Source organism: Mixophyes fleayi, chromosome 11, assembly GCF_038048845.1.
Source record: "Mixophyes fleayi isolate aMixFle1 chromosome 11, aMixFle1.hap1, whole genome shotgun sequence".
Taxonomy (NCBI): domain Eukaryota; kingdom Metazoa; phylum Chordata; class Amphibia; order Anura; family Limnodynastidae; genus Mixophyes; species Mixophyes fleayi.
This window is the reverse complement of record NC_134412.1, coordinates 72,169,088-72,184,784: the sequence shown is the minus strand read 5'-3', so window position 1 is coordinate 72,184,784 and position 15,697 is coordinate 72,169,088. Positions and strand designations below refer to the sequence as shown.

Sequence of the window (15,697 nt, the reverse complement as noted above, 5' to 3'; positions counted from 1 at the left end):
ATGCTGAGCATCTTGGGAACTGTAGTTCCGTACCATATGGAGAGCCTGGGTTTCTTCCTCATTGAGCCAACTACTGGGAACAAACTTTGTTTAGAAGTCAGCAGGGAGCTTTACTATCCAATTTCCCTCCATGTCTGTGGAGTTTCTTAAGGCCACTCTCTCTAGAACTGTATAGATCAGATGCTGTAAGAACATTGTAAAGAAGAATTTTGCTTTGTAATACATTTGCTGCATCTGCTTCCTCACCACAGGACAGTGATTTAATGTGCCTGATTTACGACTCCTGGTAGCTCAGGAGAATAGAGAATTATGGGATCTAAGCAGACACAATAATATAATGTCGAGTCAGGTACCAAGGGGAGTAAACTAGACACAATTTATTAGGTATCACAGCAACACCGGTGGCATAACAATCACAAGACATAACTCACTTCTATTTCCACTGATCGCCCATTGTGACTTCCAGGTGTCTCTATGCAAGCAAGAGGTTACTCATAGCAGCCATGGGGTCTGAGAACCTCTTACCTGAGTCTATAAAATCTTTAAGGCGATAACAATACCAAGTTGACAAACAGGTCCAGACTCACCACCTCATCAGTCTATGATTCAACTTACTATTTCCAGCAAATGCACTACACAAAATGTCATGACCTTCAGAATGTATCCAGCACTAACCAAGTGATGGACCTTCTGATGCACATATTGTTCCTTCAACATCTTGTCTCAGTTGCTGTGAAATTAAATATGCTGAGCATTGATATATTCAATACTAAGGCAACAATGATGCCTTGCAGATTGAATATTGGCTTCAGCCACCAGGGAATGAATGGACAAGAGCTACAGACATATCAACATGCAAACTGGAGGCCGTTGCATCCAAACGGCTGTCTTGCTCCAGTGCGATCCTGTCAACGTTCTGACTTTTTATCGGTTAGTCCACACACGACTTCTCGGTGGTTGAGGAAATCTAGGTCTCTTCTCCAAGCTCCGGTAAAGGTTCACGCCAGACTCTTCTACTGCGCCTTCGCAAATATCGAATGGCAGAAACCGCACCAATGTTAGCCAGCAGGGCTAGAAAACAAATACATTTGAGAGACTATAGGAAGAGTGTAGACTGTTAGGTATAAAAGAGTATTTTGCAACAGTTACAAACGTAATCTACATCTTGTGTGTGAAGTATATTCCATAACTCAGAGTGCGCCAGCAAATGTGTTTCAAAGGGGAGAATTCAATCCCCCCCAGAATACCGCCACGGTAAACCTATTTCTGCTCATGGCTCAGGGAGCCGTGAGCAAAAAACCGGCGTTGAAATTGCCATATTAATTGTAATTATGCGCACTATTACCAATATTACGGTAATTGTGCGCAGGCTGCGCTACTTTTTACAGTACCGCGGCCAATTAAATTCCCCCCAAAGTTTGACACATCCATGTTTGATCCCATTAAAATGATAGGAGGAGACCCAATCTCCCCCAGTCTTTGGCGGAGAAGCGTATTTCTAGGAGCACTTCGAGCAATGTAATTAAAAGCTTCCCTCAGCAAGTGACACATGTATGTAATAGGAGCAAAACTGATGTCAATCCGCTCTCATGATCAATTTAAGACTTAAATGGAACTAAACAGAGCAGTATTTTAAAAGTAAATCCGCAAAAGTCTATTTAAATTAAAGAGATGGCGCTAAAGCGGTAGGAGGTTGGATGTAACTGTTACACTTTTGCATAGTTCACCTCCTAAACAGTTTTCATCATCATCATCAGCAGCTATTCATATAGCGCCACTTATTCCGCAGCGCTGTACAAAGAACACACTCACATCAGTCCCGATGAAGAATACCAGATATTAGAATATCAAACAATAATTACTTGCAGGAACATAAATATACAATCACAGGTCAAAATATGATAAAGTACTATTTCAATTTGTTCTACACACCTGCTCTGGACTTAGTATATGACCCTTTAACAATGGTCCTTCAGATTGTAAATACTAAGAAACAGGGTCCTTTCACCTGTTTCGTTGTCTGTTTTATACTATTAGTTCTGCAGATTATGCTACTAAACGCATTTGCACAGCCAAAGCAGCAGATTAATCTGAGACAGGATTGATATACAGTATATCTTCACCCAATAACCAATCACAGTCTTACTAGCTTATTGGGCTGGGTGAACGTGTCCCATAACTTCTGGGAATTTTACATACAATGAGGATTTTCACAAAACCACTGTTCTGTGCAAATGTCCCTCTTGAGGAACTGGTATAAATTACTTTACCAAAATGATGTTCTTGTCCCTGGCTGTAGCCAGGAGTATTGGACACACCTGTTTTCCATCCATCTGAAGATTGCATATCTGAAGTTTTCATAGCCCAAGATGCAAAGGCAAGGAACACCAAGCATGCATCACTCTTGCTGGGGGATAAGTACGGCACAAGAGAGCCTGCAAACAAACATTAAATTATATAAGCATAGCATTATAGTATGTCCATAGTATTATTACATATATGTTAGTAGTGTGTTAATATCTTGAATGGACGATACTAAGATTAAGTTCTTTCAGTTTGGGTGTCATATTGTTCCTGTTACCTGGTGATGCTACACTTGTCTCTTCATATATCCCATGACTATCCTGAGGAATGAATATCGCTCCTGTGGATCTCGTATCATGTGCCCTTCTCACTGTGGATCCTTGTAGTCCTGGAGCAACAAAGGACTTTAAAAGATCAGCAGCAATTTGTGCCTGGGAAGGTGATACGGTGACCAAGGCGCCCTGTCTATCTTCATCTTGAGGTCCATCAGAAAAAAAAAACTCATACGCCTCAGGCCAAGAGGCAGCTTCTGGAGGGGCTGAAGCCAAAGGCAAATTGGTGCTTGATACCTGTTGTGTTTTGTTGTCTTTATTTTCATTGGTTCTGTTTTCCTCTTTGTCTTCAGCAAAAAAATATTCATACATATCTGGCGTGTACATGATTCCGTCTCTACTTGCCATGTGGATTTCGGTCTCAATCATTCCTGTGTCTGAAAAATCATCAAAGAAAAATTCATACATTTCAGGGACGGTGGGGGCTATGTTCTTACTGGAGGCTGGAGGGAGAGGTTTTGGAGGGCTTCTGTTTTGCAAACATTGTCCTGTAGCACTATCAGGTACTAGATTATATGTGGGCATTGTGTGGTCAGCCGCAGAATCTCTATCAAAGTTGGCACTGGCTTCATGCCTATTCGCTGTGATGTTAGTTGCAGTTTCAATATATGATTTGGAACTGTGTAAATCCAACTTTTCAGCTATGGAAGATGGGATATTTTGCTCCACGGCTGAGGAAATTCCCATGACTTTGTTTGCCACCTGAAATCTACCGTTCTGGATAACATTCTCCAAGGTTTCATGTATAACACCGTTGGGCTTGGAGCAAACAGGCTCCCCAAGTTCTTGCCTTGTCTGATCATTCCTTGGAGGCTGATAGATTTCATTGTCTACATCTAACTGATCGTTTTGTCCCAGGCTTCCTGGCAAAGTAGTTACATGGTGCGACTGACACATTTTCGTAACGCTCATTGTCATTGTCTCATTAGAAGTTTTATTTATGTTAGGAAGTTTCCCAAGCTGTCCTAAGCAGATCTGATTATTATACACACAATCTGGTGATTTGTTAGGATAAGGTAACCCCACACTGGTACTTGAAGGAGCACCTGGCTCTACAGAAACTCTAGGTCCATTACTGGAGTGTCCTGTTTCCTCCTCTCCATTAAAGGTCACAGATTGATTACTTCTCTCTATTGTGGTTTTAGTTGTCTGATGCTCTGTGTCTACTCCATAATGGTGATTCCTGTCTCTGTTGACAACACTCAGGTATTCAACTAAACGTTCACTCATTGGACTGACTATTGCTTCTTCTACGTATGGGATGGCTGTGCAAGGGTCTTCTCCTGGCTTTGGAAATGGAATGTCTATCCTACTCTTAGTGTCCTTCTTCTTGCACAAAAGATTTTCCTTCTGACAAAGAAACCTGGTAACAGATCCGATCTCTTCATCTTCACTCCCCGACAATACGTCTTCACACGGACCTATCCAGGTGTAGCTAGTTTGGGTTAGTAGAGGTACCACTTTCTGTGCGTTCTGCGCTGCAGGACGCTCCTCTTCTGCTGGGCACAAGCTGACTCGGATGAACCTAGATTTCCCGGACGTGGTCTTGTGTGTGGCATCTTCCCGTTCGGTATCACTCAGCAGCAGATCCTCCTCTGTTGCCAGAGCCACTTGCATTAAGCCACATTCCTCAGCCGTGGAGTAAAATTCCTCCCAGTCGCGGTCATTGATCTGAATACTATATTCAAAGTTATCCATAGCTGTAAATGTGAAAATACACAATGTAAATGTTAGCTGACTACTGCACTAGGTGGTATATCAGTCTAGTGTGGCTGTGTAGATTGAGCGAAACTGGAAAATATTATATTTGTTAGGAACCGCGGCTTCTCTTACCCGCGTCCCGGCCGTTTAGTAGGCAACAGTCGGGACGCTGCAGTGTGATTGCGCCGTGTCCCGGCATTAGGGGCAGCCGGGCGCGCTCGCTAAGCAACAGTTGGACTTTATTATGACAGCCTCTAGGGCTGATTTCATTACTACCCCCATTGGTCAATGCCTGTTTATAAGGCAGGGAGGGCTTAGCCTACCTTCCATTTATAGTTCTGAGTTTCTGTACTTTAGCTTGCTCCTGTACTTCTGTTGGTGAGAACCTTGGATTTGACTACCTGTGTATGACTGTTTGCCTGTCCCTGGATTCTGAGTCTTTGCCTGTGACCTGAGCCGGATTAACAATAGGGCTAAAGGGGCTACAGCCCAGGGGCCTCATGGGGAGGGTTCTCACAGTGCCCTTAGCCCGGGGGCCTCCCTTCACTTAATCCAGCCCTGCCTGTGACCTTGACCTATTGCCTGTTTCCTGATTCTGAACCTTTGCCTGTGACCTTGACATATTGCCTGTATCCGGACTCTGAACCATTGCTTGTGATCCTGATCCATTGCCTGCCCCTGGATTCCGAACCACTGCCTGTGACCCTGACTATGCCGATACCTGACACCCCCTCCGGTGCTCCGTCCAGTCTACAGATCGCTGGGCCACCGCTGTTCCGTGTGTCATCTCCTGTACCTGTATGCAAAGTAGTATAAACTTATACTACTTTGAGTTTAAGACCTGGGGGCATCCAAGTACCTGTGAGCATAACCAGTCTCTACGGGAAAGGCGGCTGCAAAAGGTGAAGACCTCTTCTACCTGTTCTGTAAGTTTATGCCACATTGGTTGTCGTAACATTATAACTGGCCAGGGAAACTATTCCCATGGAAGAAAGCGGAACAAATCTTTTTCCAGCTCAGGTTTTGGCAGGCCAAATTCAAACGCTTTCTCAGATGGTCCAAGGTCTGTCACAGAGGTTGTCTGCGCAAGAGGAAGCTACCAGAACCTCACAAGCCCAGCAAGCTCTTGTGTCCGAACCGTTAAACCTAAAATGAACCTGCCGGATCGGTTCTCCAGAGATAGAACCTTATTTCGCAACTTTAAAGAAAGTTGTAAGCTATACTTCCGCCTTAGGCCTCGGTCAGCAGGATCGGAACTTCAAAGAGTTGGCATAATTATATCTCTCTTGCAGGGTGATCCTCAATCCTGGGCATTCATCCTTGCTCCCACAAGTCCTCCACTCCAATCTGTGGATGCGTTCTTTGATGCCCTAGGACTCCTTTATGATGATCCTGACAGAGTCGCCTCGGCTGAATCACATCTCAGGGCTCTGAAACAGAGTCGCCGCACGGCTGAGGAATACTGTGTGGAGTTCAGGCACTGGTCCACAGACAGCGAGTGGAATGACCCGGCATTCCGTAGCCAATTCCGTTTGGGTCTTTCCGAACAAATAAAAGATTCTCTGGTGCAATATCCAGTACCAACTACACTGGAGAATCTCATGCAACTGGTCATCAAGATTGAGCGCAGGTTTAAAGAAAGGAAGGCTGAGAGGGACACCTTTATTCCCTCATGTTCTTTTCTTGTTCCTCCTGCTGTACATTATGAAGCAGCTGAGCCCATGCAGCTGGGTGCGTATCGTCTCACTCCTGAAGAAAAAACCTGGAGACGTACCTTAGGCCTCTGTCTGTATTGTGGCAACAGGGGCCACCTTCTTCGAGCTTGTCCAAACAAGTCAGACAAATCAGATAAATCGGGAAAAGAGCAAGGCTAGAGAACGTGGAAGAGGTTCGTCTAGGCTTACAAATAATATCCTTCAAAAATGCACTACTGGTTCCTGCGGTTGTATCCTTTGGTGCACAATCTGCTCCTGTCTCTGCCTTCCTGGACAGTGGCGCCACCGGAAACTTTTTGGATCTGGACTTTGCCCACTCCTTGGGAATGCCTGTCATTAAGCTTGAATTGCCCATCACTGTCTGCGGTCTGGAAGGAGGTCCCCTACCAGGTGGAAAAGTGTGTTCACAGACACCACTATTACAACTCACCGTGGGGGCGCTACATTCCGAAGCCCTGTCCTTCTTACTTATTAGGTGCTCTTCCGTTCCGATGCTCTTGGGACATCCTTGGCTACAACTCCACAATCCGGTCATTGATTGGAACAAGGGAGACATCATTCACTGGAGTCCGTCCTGTTCTTCATCTTGTTTATCTGTACCGGTTTGTCTGCTCCAGGTCTCTTTGGATAGGCTTCCTCTTTCCTACCATGAGTTTCAAGATGTATTCTCTAAACAGGCAGCTGACACGTTACCTCCCCATCGTGACTACGATTGTGCAATTGACCTAGTCCCTGACTCTAAACTCCCTAAGGGGAGATTGTATTCTCTCTCGATTCCCGAAATGCAGGCAATGGAGGAGTACATCAAGGAGAATCTCAAGAAAGGCTTCATTAGGCCTTCTAAATCTCCAATAGGAGACGTTTTTTTCTTTGTCTCCAAAAAGGATGGGACTCTTCGACCCTGCATAGACTTCCGCGGGTTGAATAAAATCACCATAAAAAATACGTACCCGCTTCCATTAATATCAGTTCTCTTCGATCAACTAAGATCGACTTACGAGGTGCATATAACCTTATTTGTGTCAGAGATGGGGACGAATGGAAGACCGCATTTAACACTCATTCAGGTCACTATGAGTGTTTGGTTATGCCTTTTGGTTTATGCAACGCACCCGCTGTCTTTCAGGACCTAATTAATTATGTCCTCAGGGAATTCCTAGGCCGCTTTATTATGGTATACCTGAATGACATCTTGATCTTTTCCTCGTCCTTGGACCAGTAAACAAATGGACAAATGCGCTCAATAACGAATTGCGTGATACACTTGCAGCAGCGGTAGGACCAAGGAATCCCTCCTTGTACAAGTAAACAAAAAATGAGTTCCAACTGCGCTCACAAGATAAGGGAATAAGACTCAGATTAGAAAAGATGATGCTGAATAAACAACAAATGTAAAAAGGAACAGGATATAAACAAAATCAGTAATAAACATAAGGTGACCTGGGTGGTGTATCAATGTAAAAATTAAACTAAACAATATTGAAAACAGAACACAAAAAGAACTGCTGGGCCAACTAAGCTGGTGGCTCACATGAATAATAAAAAGTCTCTAAAGTAGCTGTTGGAGCTGAGGTCCAATACCGATGGTGTGTGAACCGGATAAGGGACAGTCCAGGGTGTCTCAATATACCCACAATTCCAAAGGGTATAAACCTCAAAAAAAGAAGAAAGGGGAAAAGATGGCAGTCAACAAATGTACAATGTGTATAAATCATGAGCTAAAATAGTGACATTGGGTGGGGGATTATGAGTAAAACGTCCCACATGTAGTGTTAATAACTGGAGGTTAAAAGGATGTACAATAAATAAACCGGATTTGATGGATAATAAACAAACTGGCCATACAGACCAAAGGATACAAATATAAAAACCGCTCAAAACTGAGACGTGTAATAAATACAAATAGCGAAACATAGGACTCACGCTAAAGATGGAAATGGATGCGTGAGAGGGTATCCTGAACACAGGAGAAGAACCATCGTTCTTGGACCAGCACCGCCTTCATGTGAAACAGGTCTTGCTCAAACTTCGGCAGCATCAACTATTCGCTAAACTAGAGAAATGTGAATTTGAGGTCCGAAAGGTATCTTTTCTCGGGTACATTATCTCTCCAGATGGGTTCCTAATGGATCCTAGCAAAGTTCAAGCAATCCTAGAATGGGTACGTCCAACTAATCTCAAGGCCATCCAGAGGTTTCTGGGTTTCGCAAATTATAACCGGAGGTTCATTCATTCATTCTCTGACCTAGTTGCTCCTATTACCGCCTTAACCCGAAAAGGGGCTGATGCCACCAATTGGACCTTTGATGCCATATTCTCTTTTGAAGCCCTAAAATCAGCTTTTGCCTCTGCTCCAGTCTTGAGACACCCCAATCCTGAATTACCTTTCATCATTGAAGTAGATGCTTCCGATGTAGGTGTGGGGGCTGTTCTGTCCCAGAAGGATGCTCGAGACCACAAGTTACACCCTTGTGCCTATTTTTCACGAAAATTCTCTTCTGCTGAGACTAATTACGACGTGGGCAATCGTGAACTCTTAGCTATCAAATGGGCATTTGAGGAATGGAGACACTGGCTAGAAGGAGCTGTCCATATTATCTCTGTGCTTACGGATCACAAGAATCTCCTGTTTATTGAATCTGCTAAACGCTTAAATTCCAGGCAAGCACGCTGGGCTTTGTTTTTTACCCGCTTTAAGTTCAATATCTCTTACAGACCGGGCTCCAAGAATACAAAAGCGGACGCCCTCTCCCGAAGTTTTATTTATACTCGCGTCCCATCTACTATTCCGCTTCCTATTATTCCTCAGCCTCCATCCATGCAGGCTTGACTCAGGATCTAGGGGCATCTCTAAGCCGGTTCCAGAGAATTGCTCCTCCCGAGACTCCGTCTGGCAAATCGTTTGTACCAGTTCACCTCAGAAAGGCCATATTGTCCGAAGCCCATGAAAATAAAGGTGCTGGTCATCCAGGCATCTTTAAGACCACCGAAATTCTCTCACGTTCCGTTTGGTGGCCTACCGTATCTTCTGATGTCAGAGATTTCGTCCTATCCTGTAAGAATTGTGCCAGGAACAAGTCTACTAGAAATTTGTCCGTTGGGTCAACTCATGCCCTTGTCCGCTCCAACTAAACCATGGTCCCATATCTCTATGGATTTTATTGTGGATCTACCCAGCTCATCTGGTCACAGTACAATTTGGGTGATGGTTGACCGATTTAGCAAAATGGCCCACTTTATTCCATTGACAGGGCTACCCAATGCTCAGACCCTAGCATCATTGTTCATCCACCATGTCTTCAGTCTCCACGGCTTGCCAGAGGATTTTGTTTCGGACCGCGGGTTTCAATTCATCGCTCAATTTTGGAGATCATTCTGCACTCCCCTAGGCATCAATATCAGCCTATCATCCACAGTCTAACGGTCAGACAGAAAGAGTCAATCAGTCTTTGGAACAATTCCTTCGATTATACGTTTCCAAATTCCATTACAACTGGTCCTCATTGCCCCCATGGGCTGAATTTGCTTACAATAATGCCTGTCATTTTGCCACCTGTCTCTTTCCATTCTTTTGTAATTTTGGATTTCATCCCAGAGCCAATTCCCTTTCTACAATCAATTATTCTGGTTCCTCTGGTATATGTCCAACTGTCTCTCGTCTTAGAAGTATTTGGAAGAAGGTCCATTCAGGCCTCTGCTCGAGCGAAATTTTTTTCTGATCGCCACCGCAAGATCTGTTCTCTTAAAGTTGGAGACAAAGTATGGCTGCCTACCCGTAATATTAGAATCAAACAACCCTGCAAGAAATTGGGACCTAGGTTCATCGGACCCTTCGCTATTATTAAGAACGTTAACCCTGTTGCCCTCAGGCTCAAGCTTCCATCTTCCTTAAGAATCCCGAATACATTCCACTGTTCCCTCTTGAATACTGTTATCTCTTCATCCAAGTTTGGAACTCACGAACCATCGAAACCTCAACCAGTCAATGTGCCTGGGTCTCATGAGTTTGTTGTAGAGAGAATTCTCGACTCAAAAAAATGTTCAGGGGCAAACCCATTTCCTGGTGCACTGGAAGGTCTACGGCCCAGAAGAACGCTTTCGGGTTCCTCCGAAATGCCTGCACGTTGACAGTCTGCTCAAGAGATTCTTCAAACAATTCCCTTAAAAACCTGGATGTAGGGGTTCCTTGACCCCTCCTCAAGGGGGGTACTGTAATGAGCCGCGGCGGTGCCCAGCCGCCGCGAGTCTCTTACCTGTGTCCCGGCCGTCACTATGACGACTGGGACGTCACCTCCGGGTCCGACCGGGACGTCACTTCCGGGTTTCGTCCTATCCGTTGCCTAGGCAACGGTCGGGACGCTGCAGTGTGATTGCGCCGCGTCCCGGCATTAGGGGCAGCCGGGCGTGTGCGCTAAGCAACAGGTGGGCTTTATTATGACAGCCTCTAGGGCTGATTTCATTACTACCCCCATTGGTCAATGCCTGTTTATAAGGCAGGGAGGGCTTAGCCTCCATGCCGGTTATAGTTCTGAGTTTCTGTGCTTTAGCCTGCTCCTGTACTTCTGTTGGTGAGAACCTTGGACTTGACTACCTGTGTATGACCCTTTGCCTGTCCCTGGATTCTGAGCCTTTGCCTGTGACCTTGACTTATTGCCTGTACCCGGACTCTGAACCATTGCCTGTGATCCTGATCCATTGCCTGCCCCTGGATTCCGAACCACTGACTGTGACCCTGAACGTGCTGACACCTGACATCCCCTCCGGTGCTCCGTTCAGTCTACAGATCGCTGTTCCGTGTGTCATCTCTTGTACCTGTACGCAGCTGTGTGAGTATAAACTTATACTACTTTGAGTTTAAGACCTGGGGGCATCCGAGTACCTGTGAGCGTAACTAGTCTCTACGGGAAAGATGGCTGCTATAGGTGAAGACCTCTTCTACCTGTTCTGTAAGTTTATGCCGCATTATTTGTCGTAACAATATTATATTGTAATGTAATAGTATGAAAGACGTTAATAATGGAATATCCGTAAGAACACTGATGTGTTTTCATTGTATTTGATATTAATGAATCTATATCAGGACTCCGGTTTGCGTAAACACATTGTATAAAGATAAACTGCTGTATGCCTGAAATTACATGCTTTATTTTACCATTCCAGATAAGTGCAGTCCAATTCTTGTTTGTGAAAAAACCCCCAAAAAACAACTATTCACTAGTACAGTGGCACAATGGTCTCAGAGCGCTGAAGTCATTGGTTCTAACCAGGGCCCTATGTGTGAGGAGTTTGTGTGCTCTCCCGCGTGTTTGTACCGGCTTCCGCTCACATTCCAAAGACATACTGGCAGGTTAATTGGCTTCTGATAAAATGAACACTATAGTTTGTGTCTGTGAAGTAAGCAGTATAGATTGTAAGCTCCACTGGGTCAAGGATTGATATGAATTATGAAATGTTCTCTGTAAAGCGCTTCATTATATGTAGGTATATAAATAACTGTTAATAAATAAAAAACTTCACTCAAGAAGCACTAAGTCATTTCCATAGGTATTTTCCCATTGGAATGACATGAAACTGGGCTGATAAAGGCATGGGAATAAGCAAATATTGCAATGGAACAGCTGCAAATTGAGATGCATCTCATCTAGTAGGTTTTGAACCAAAGGAATAAAAGTCACCTTGCTTGAATATACCATCATATGCCAAAACACTTTCTCTTTCAATTTCTAAAGGGCTTAGAAGACATATTTTAGCAGGTGACATGAAAATGACAAATGACGCTATGTTGAGTTGTTTCTATGTTTACATGTAGTCCCAAAGCATTTGAATAGGAAAACTAAATCTCAGCTTGGGGGACTTTCAAGTTGTAGTAGGTGACTTTGTGCTGTATGCTCATCTCTGAATAACTGTTGAGTTGTGATATGTAAAACAGGCATACACAGTACGACCTGCTGCTAATCAGAGTTTACATATTAATTGAGTTCAATAAATTAGGCTGTGGGCTGATCTTTCCAAGAACTATGGTAGCATGCAGTGAGCAACTTCTGAATGATTTTTATGACTAATTTTGCGGTGCTGACATCGAAGGAAAAGCTAGACCATACAGTTCACAGATTTGCACAACGTATTAAAATACTAGTTGCAATTATAATAGTTAACATTGTAGAAAACAAGATGTGGGATACTAAACTGCAATGATGTAAGTGATTTATGAGACATGTGCCTGATATCATGTAGGCTAAAAAGTTAATATACCCTGACCAGAATCCTAAAGCCTCATACCTACTGGCGTTTTTATAAATGCGTTTTACAAATTTGTTTTTCATCTGTGTAAAACACGTGTAAACAGGTCTAACACTAAAACCAATGCTTTTAGGGCTCCCATATCCATCTACATTCCATCTACATATTTACTTGCTATGTGTTCCACAGCAGCAGCATTTATCGGAACACTACTCGTACCGTTGTTTGCGTGCATATGAACATGGCAGACAGTCTATAAACTGCCTGCAATAATCTCTAAAACACTAAGAAACATTTGTTTGCTTATGATATTTGTTTTTACCAATGGGTATGAGGCCTAAACCTAACCAAATAGAGGGAACTACATCTACAAAAATATATAATGCTGACACCATTTAGGGTTCTGATTACTTGGGATACATATGTAAAAATAGATAAGTAAAAAATCTTTACAGGCCTGATTCATTAAGGAGAGCAAAGCAAAAAAAAGGAGTAAATTTGCACCTGGGCAAAACCATGTTGCATTGGAGGGGGAGGTAAATTTAAAATGTGGGGACAGATGTATAGTTGGGGCAGGTCATGTCCTAGATCAGTGATGGGCAAACTACGGCCCGCGGGACAGATCCAGCCCACTTAGAGGTTCTAACCGGCCCGCCAATATTATAAAAAATTTCATTCAAATATGCATAAAATTATTAGGGCCGACCCTGTGTGTCAGAACCTTCATTTTTATGCCTTCCCAGCTATTTCCTCCATTACACTTCATCCTCCTTCCTAAAAGGACACTTCGTATGTCAATCACTCAAACACCTGCCCGCCCCCTAATGGCTGAAAGTCATGTGAGAAGAGATGGGCTGGGCCATATACTAAGGCTGATTTCGATTGGCTGCTGTGTTGTCAGTTAGTGGCTCACCAGAAAGATGGATCTACAACAACCTGCTGCAATAAGTGCTGTGTCTGTACGATCGCTGCACTTATAGAGGTAACACTGCTATATAACACCCTCCTGTCCCATTCCAAAAAAAATTATTATATATTTCGATATTTGAGTTTTTTAATAAATTATATTGGCATGCCTAAAGTTTTTCTTTTTTATTTGGCCTGCTCCTGAAAAAGTTTGCCCATCACTGTCCTAGATCAACTTTAAATTTCAGTGCAAAATAAAGCTATCAAGTATGTGTGCTACATGAAAGAGCGGCCAGTATTTTCTTTACATGCAAAATACTATTTTGCACCCCTTGCATTGTAACATGGTTTGTCCAGGAGCAAAGTTACTCTTTTTTTCTGCTGTGCTCTCCTTAATGACTCAGGCCCTATGTGTATAAGTAAACAACATGTATGAAAAAAGGTAAATCGATATACATTTTCGCACAAAACCTGAAGTCCAGTTATATACTTATGTACATATGTATCTATGCAAGAAAATATTCTGCTACTGCAAATATACACTTCAGATGTCAACAGCACATGTCAATGCTTCCCACACTGCACAAACACCTGTACAATGATCCAGTCTTCTCTTGTGTGTGTTTCTTTGTACATAAGTTATGTAGTGTCTCCTAAACGAACTTGAGAATAAGTTCAGGTCTAGACAAGTGCAAGGTCAGTCAGGGGTTACAGAAGAGAATAACAGCAGCCCACCAGAATGCAAAATACCTGGCCCGTTCTCTTGCAAGCAGTGGTATATATATATATATATGCTGCAGGCTATCTTGGTAAACATAATGGCAACGTGTGTAAACAGATACCCAAGTTCCTACCACACACTAAGAAAGTTTATATTGTAGCAAAAATGTATTGTGTAAATAATAATAGTTGTCTGTGAGGTGGGACTGGAAAACAAATACTCTAATCATAATGTGTATTGTGTGAAGCCTGAATGACCTTGGGAAAGTCGTCCTGGTAATGTGATAGCATGTTAAGGCTAAAGGTTCAAAATCACACCCAGAAGCATCGGGTTTGTCCAGAAAAGTCAATTTATAGCAACTATTGTATCATGACTATCACAATTACTGTTACTATTAAAAAGCAAAAATGTAGTTTGTTGTATTGGACTTTTGTTCTCTTTAAAAAACATGATCCTGTTCCCTGTATGTGACAGCTCTGTTGAACATTATACTATGTACAGTACTAAAGTCTGAGATGACCTGGCTAAGATCAGAACTGCATACTAATTGCTAATAAGATTGTAAGCTCAGTGGTGCAGCTTCAAAGATGTCAAAGATAGGTACATAAATCATGTAAATGTTTGCTCTCTTAGTGAATCCTTCATGTTTACTTTAATCCTTTCCGTAGGAAATATGGAAGTTCTATTCTTTATTAATATAGGAACTTATACTTAATAATAGATATTAGAATGTATCTACTCCTAAATTCTGCTATCATTAACATGCATTGTAATATACTTCTAATGTCCCATCTGGAGCTATGTCCATGAGTTTATGGAAGTACAGGTTCTAATATTACATAAAGACTTGATCAAAAACACTTTCAAGCTGTTTCTTACCTTATACACATCCTCATAAAGGAAGATGATTTGTGAAAGCCTCGCTAGTACCCCAGGGTGCTACGTGCCAGTCTATACCCAGAGTTACCTGGCACGACAGTCATGTCCATTCAGGTGCTGAAAATAGGGCCTCAATTCTGCTGAGCCACACGGGACCCAGTCTATAAATAGTGGCCATAGCACTCACACTGGCAACAAATAGACTCTGTGACGAGGCTAACAAGGGGTGGGCTGCGATTTTAAAGATCCAGCCCCATACAAAGACAGAATACCAACTTTATAACAACGTTCCATTAGCTCAGTCTGTTAGACACTTTCTAATCACTAAATGACTTTGAAACACTGTCATTGTTAGTGTATAGCAAACACAAGAATCTGAATCTTCAATTGCTACAAATAAAGGTCAGGTGTAAGAACTCACAGTCCCATTGGTTCTACTCCAAGTTCAGGAAGATGGTTAAAATCACAGGTGTGATAAAATATCCTTAGGCTGAGTACACAATACAGAAAATGTCTCCCAATGCGATATCGTTAACAAGTTTATCAACAACTGAAAAAATCTAAAAGTCCCGATCAGCATGACGATTCATGTGTACACACTAAACACATTTTACACGATTTACCTTCAGATCTGTGCTCTTCATCTGTCATAACCATCGGCTGTAAAGATTGTGACTCTTTAAACTTTATGGAGAGCTATGGACACTGGCGGTCGTGAGTGCACACACACTGCAGGATTGGAACTACATCATTCCAACGTTGAACAAGATTTTTAGTTTGGTTTAAAAACCAAATGAAACGATACGATGTGCTTTGGAATGTTAATCGTTCCTCAGTGCAATGTACACACTAATGCGATATGGGGCTAAATGGTCGTTTAGCATGTGATTGGCCTGATA

The 15,697-nt window shown here is 42.8% G+C and overlaps 1 protein-coding gene across 1 annotated transcript; it reads right to left on the bottom strand.

The window, feature by feature from the left end:
* Positions 1-967: 967 nt before the first annotated feature.
* PERM1 (PPARGC1 and ESRR induced regulator, muscle 1) lies at positions 968-14,951 on the bottom strand. The gene is made up of 4 exons (XM_075189628.1): positions 14,799-14,951; positions 2,582-4,336; positions 2,271-2,435; positions 968-1,071 (listed from the first exon to the last, which is right to left on the bottom strand). The coding sequence occupies exons 2-4, from the start codon at positions 4,332-4,334 to the stop codon at positions 968-970; spliced, it is 2,022 nt and encodes a 673-aa protein (XP_075045729.1). The 5' UTR covers positions 4,335-4,336; positions 14,799-14,951.
* Between the last annotated feature and the right edge of the window lie 746 nt (positions 14,952-15,697).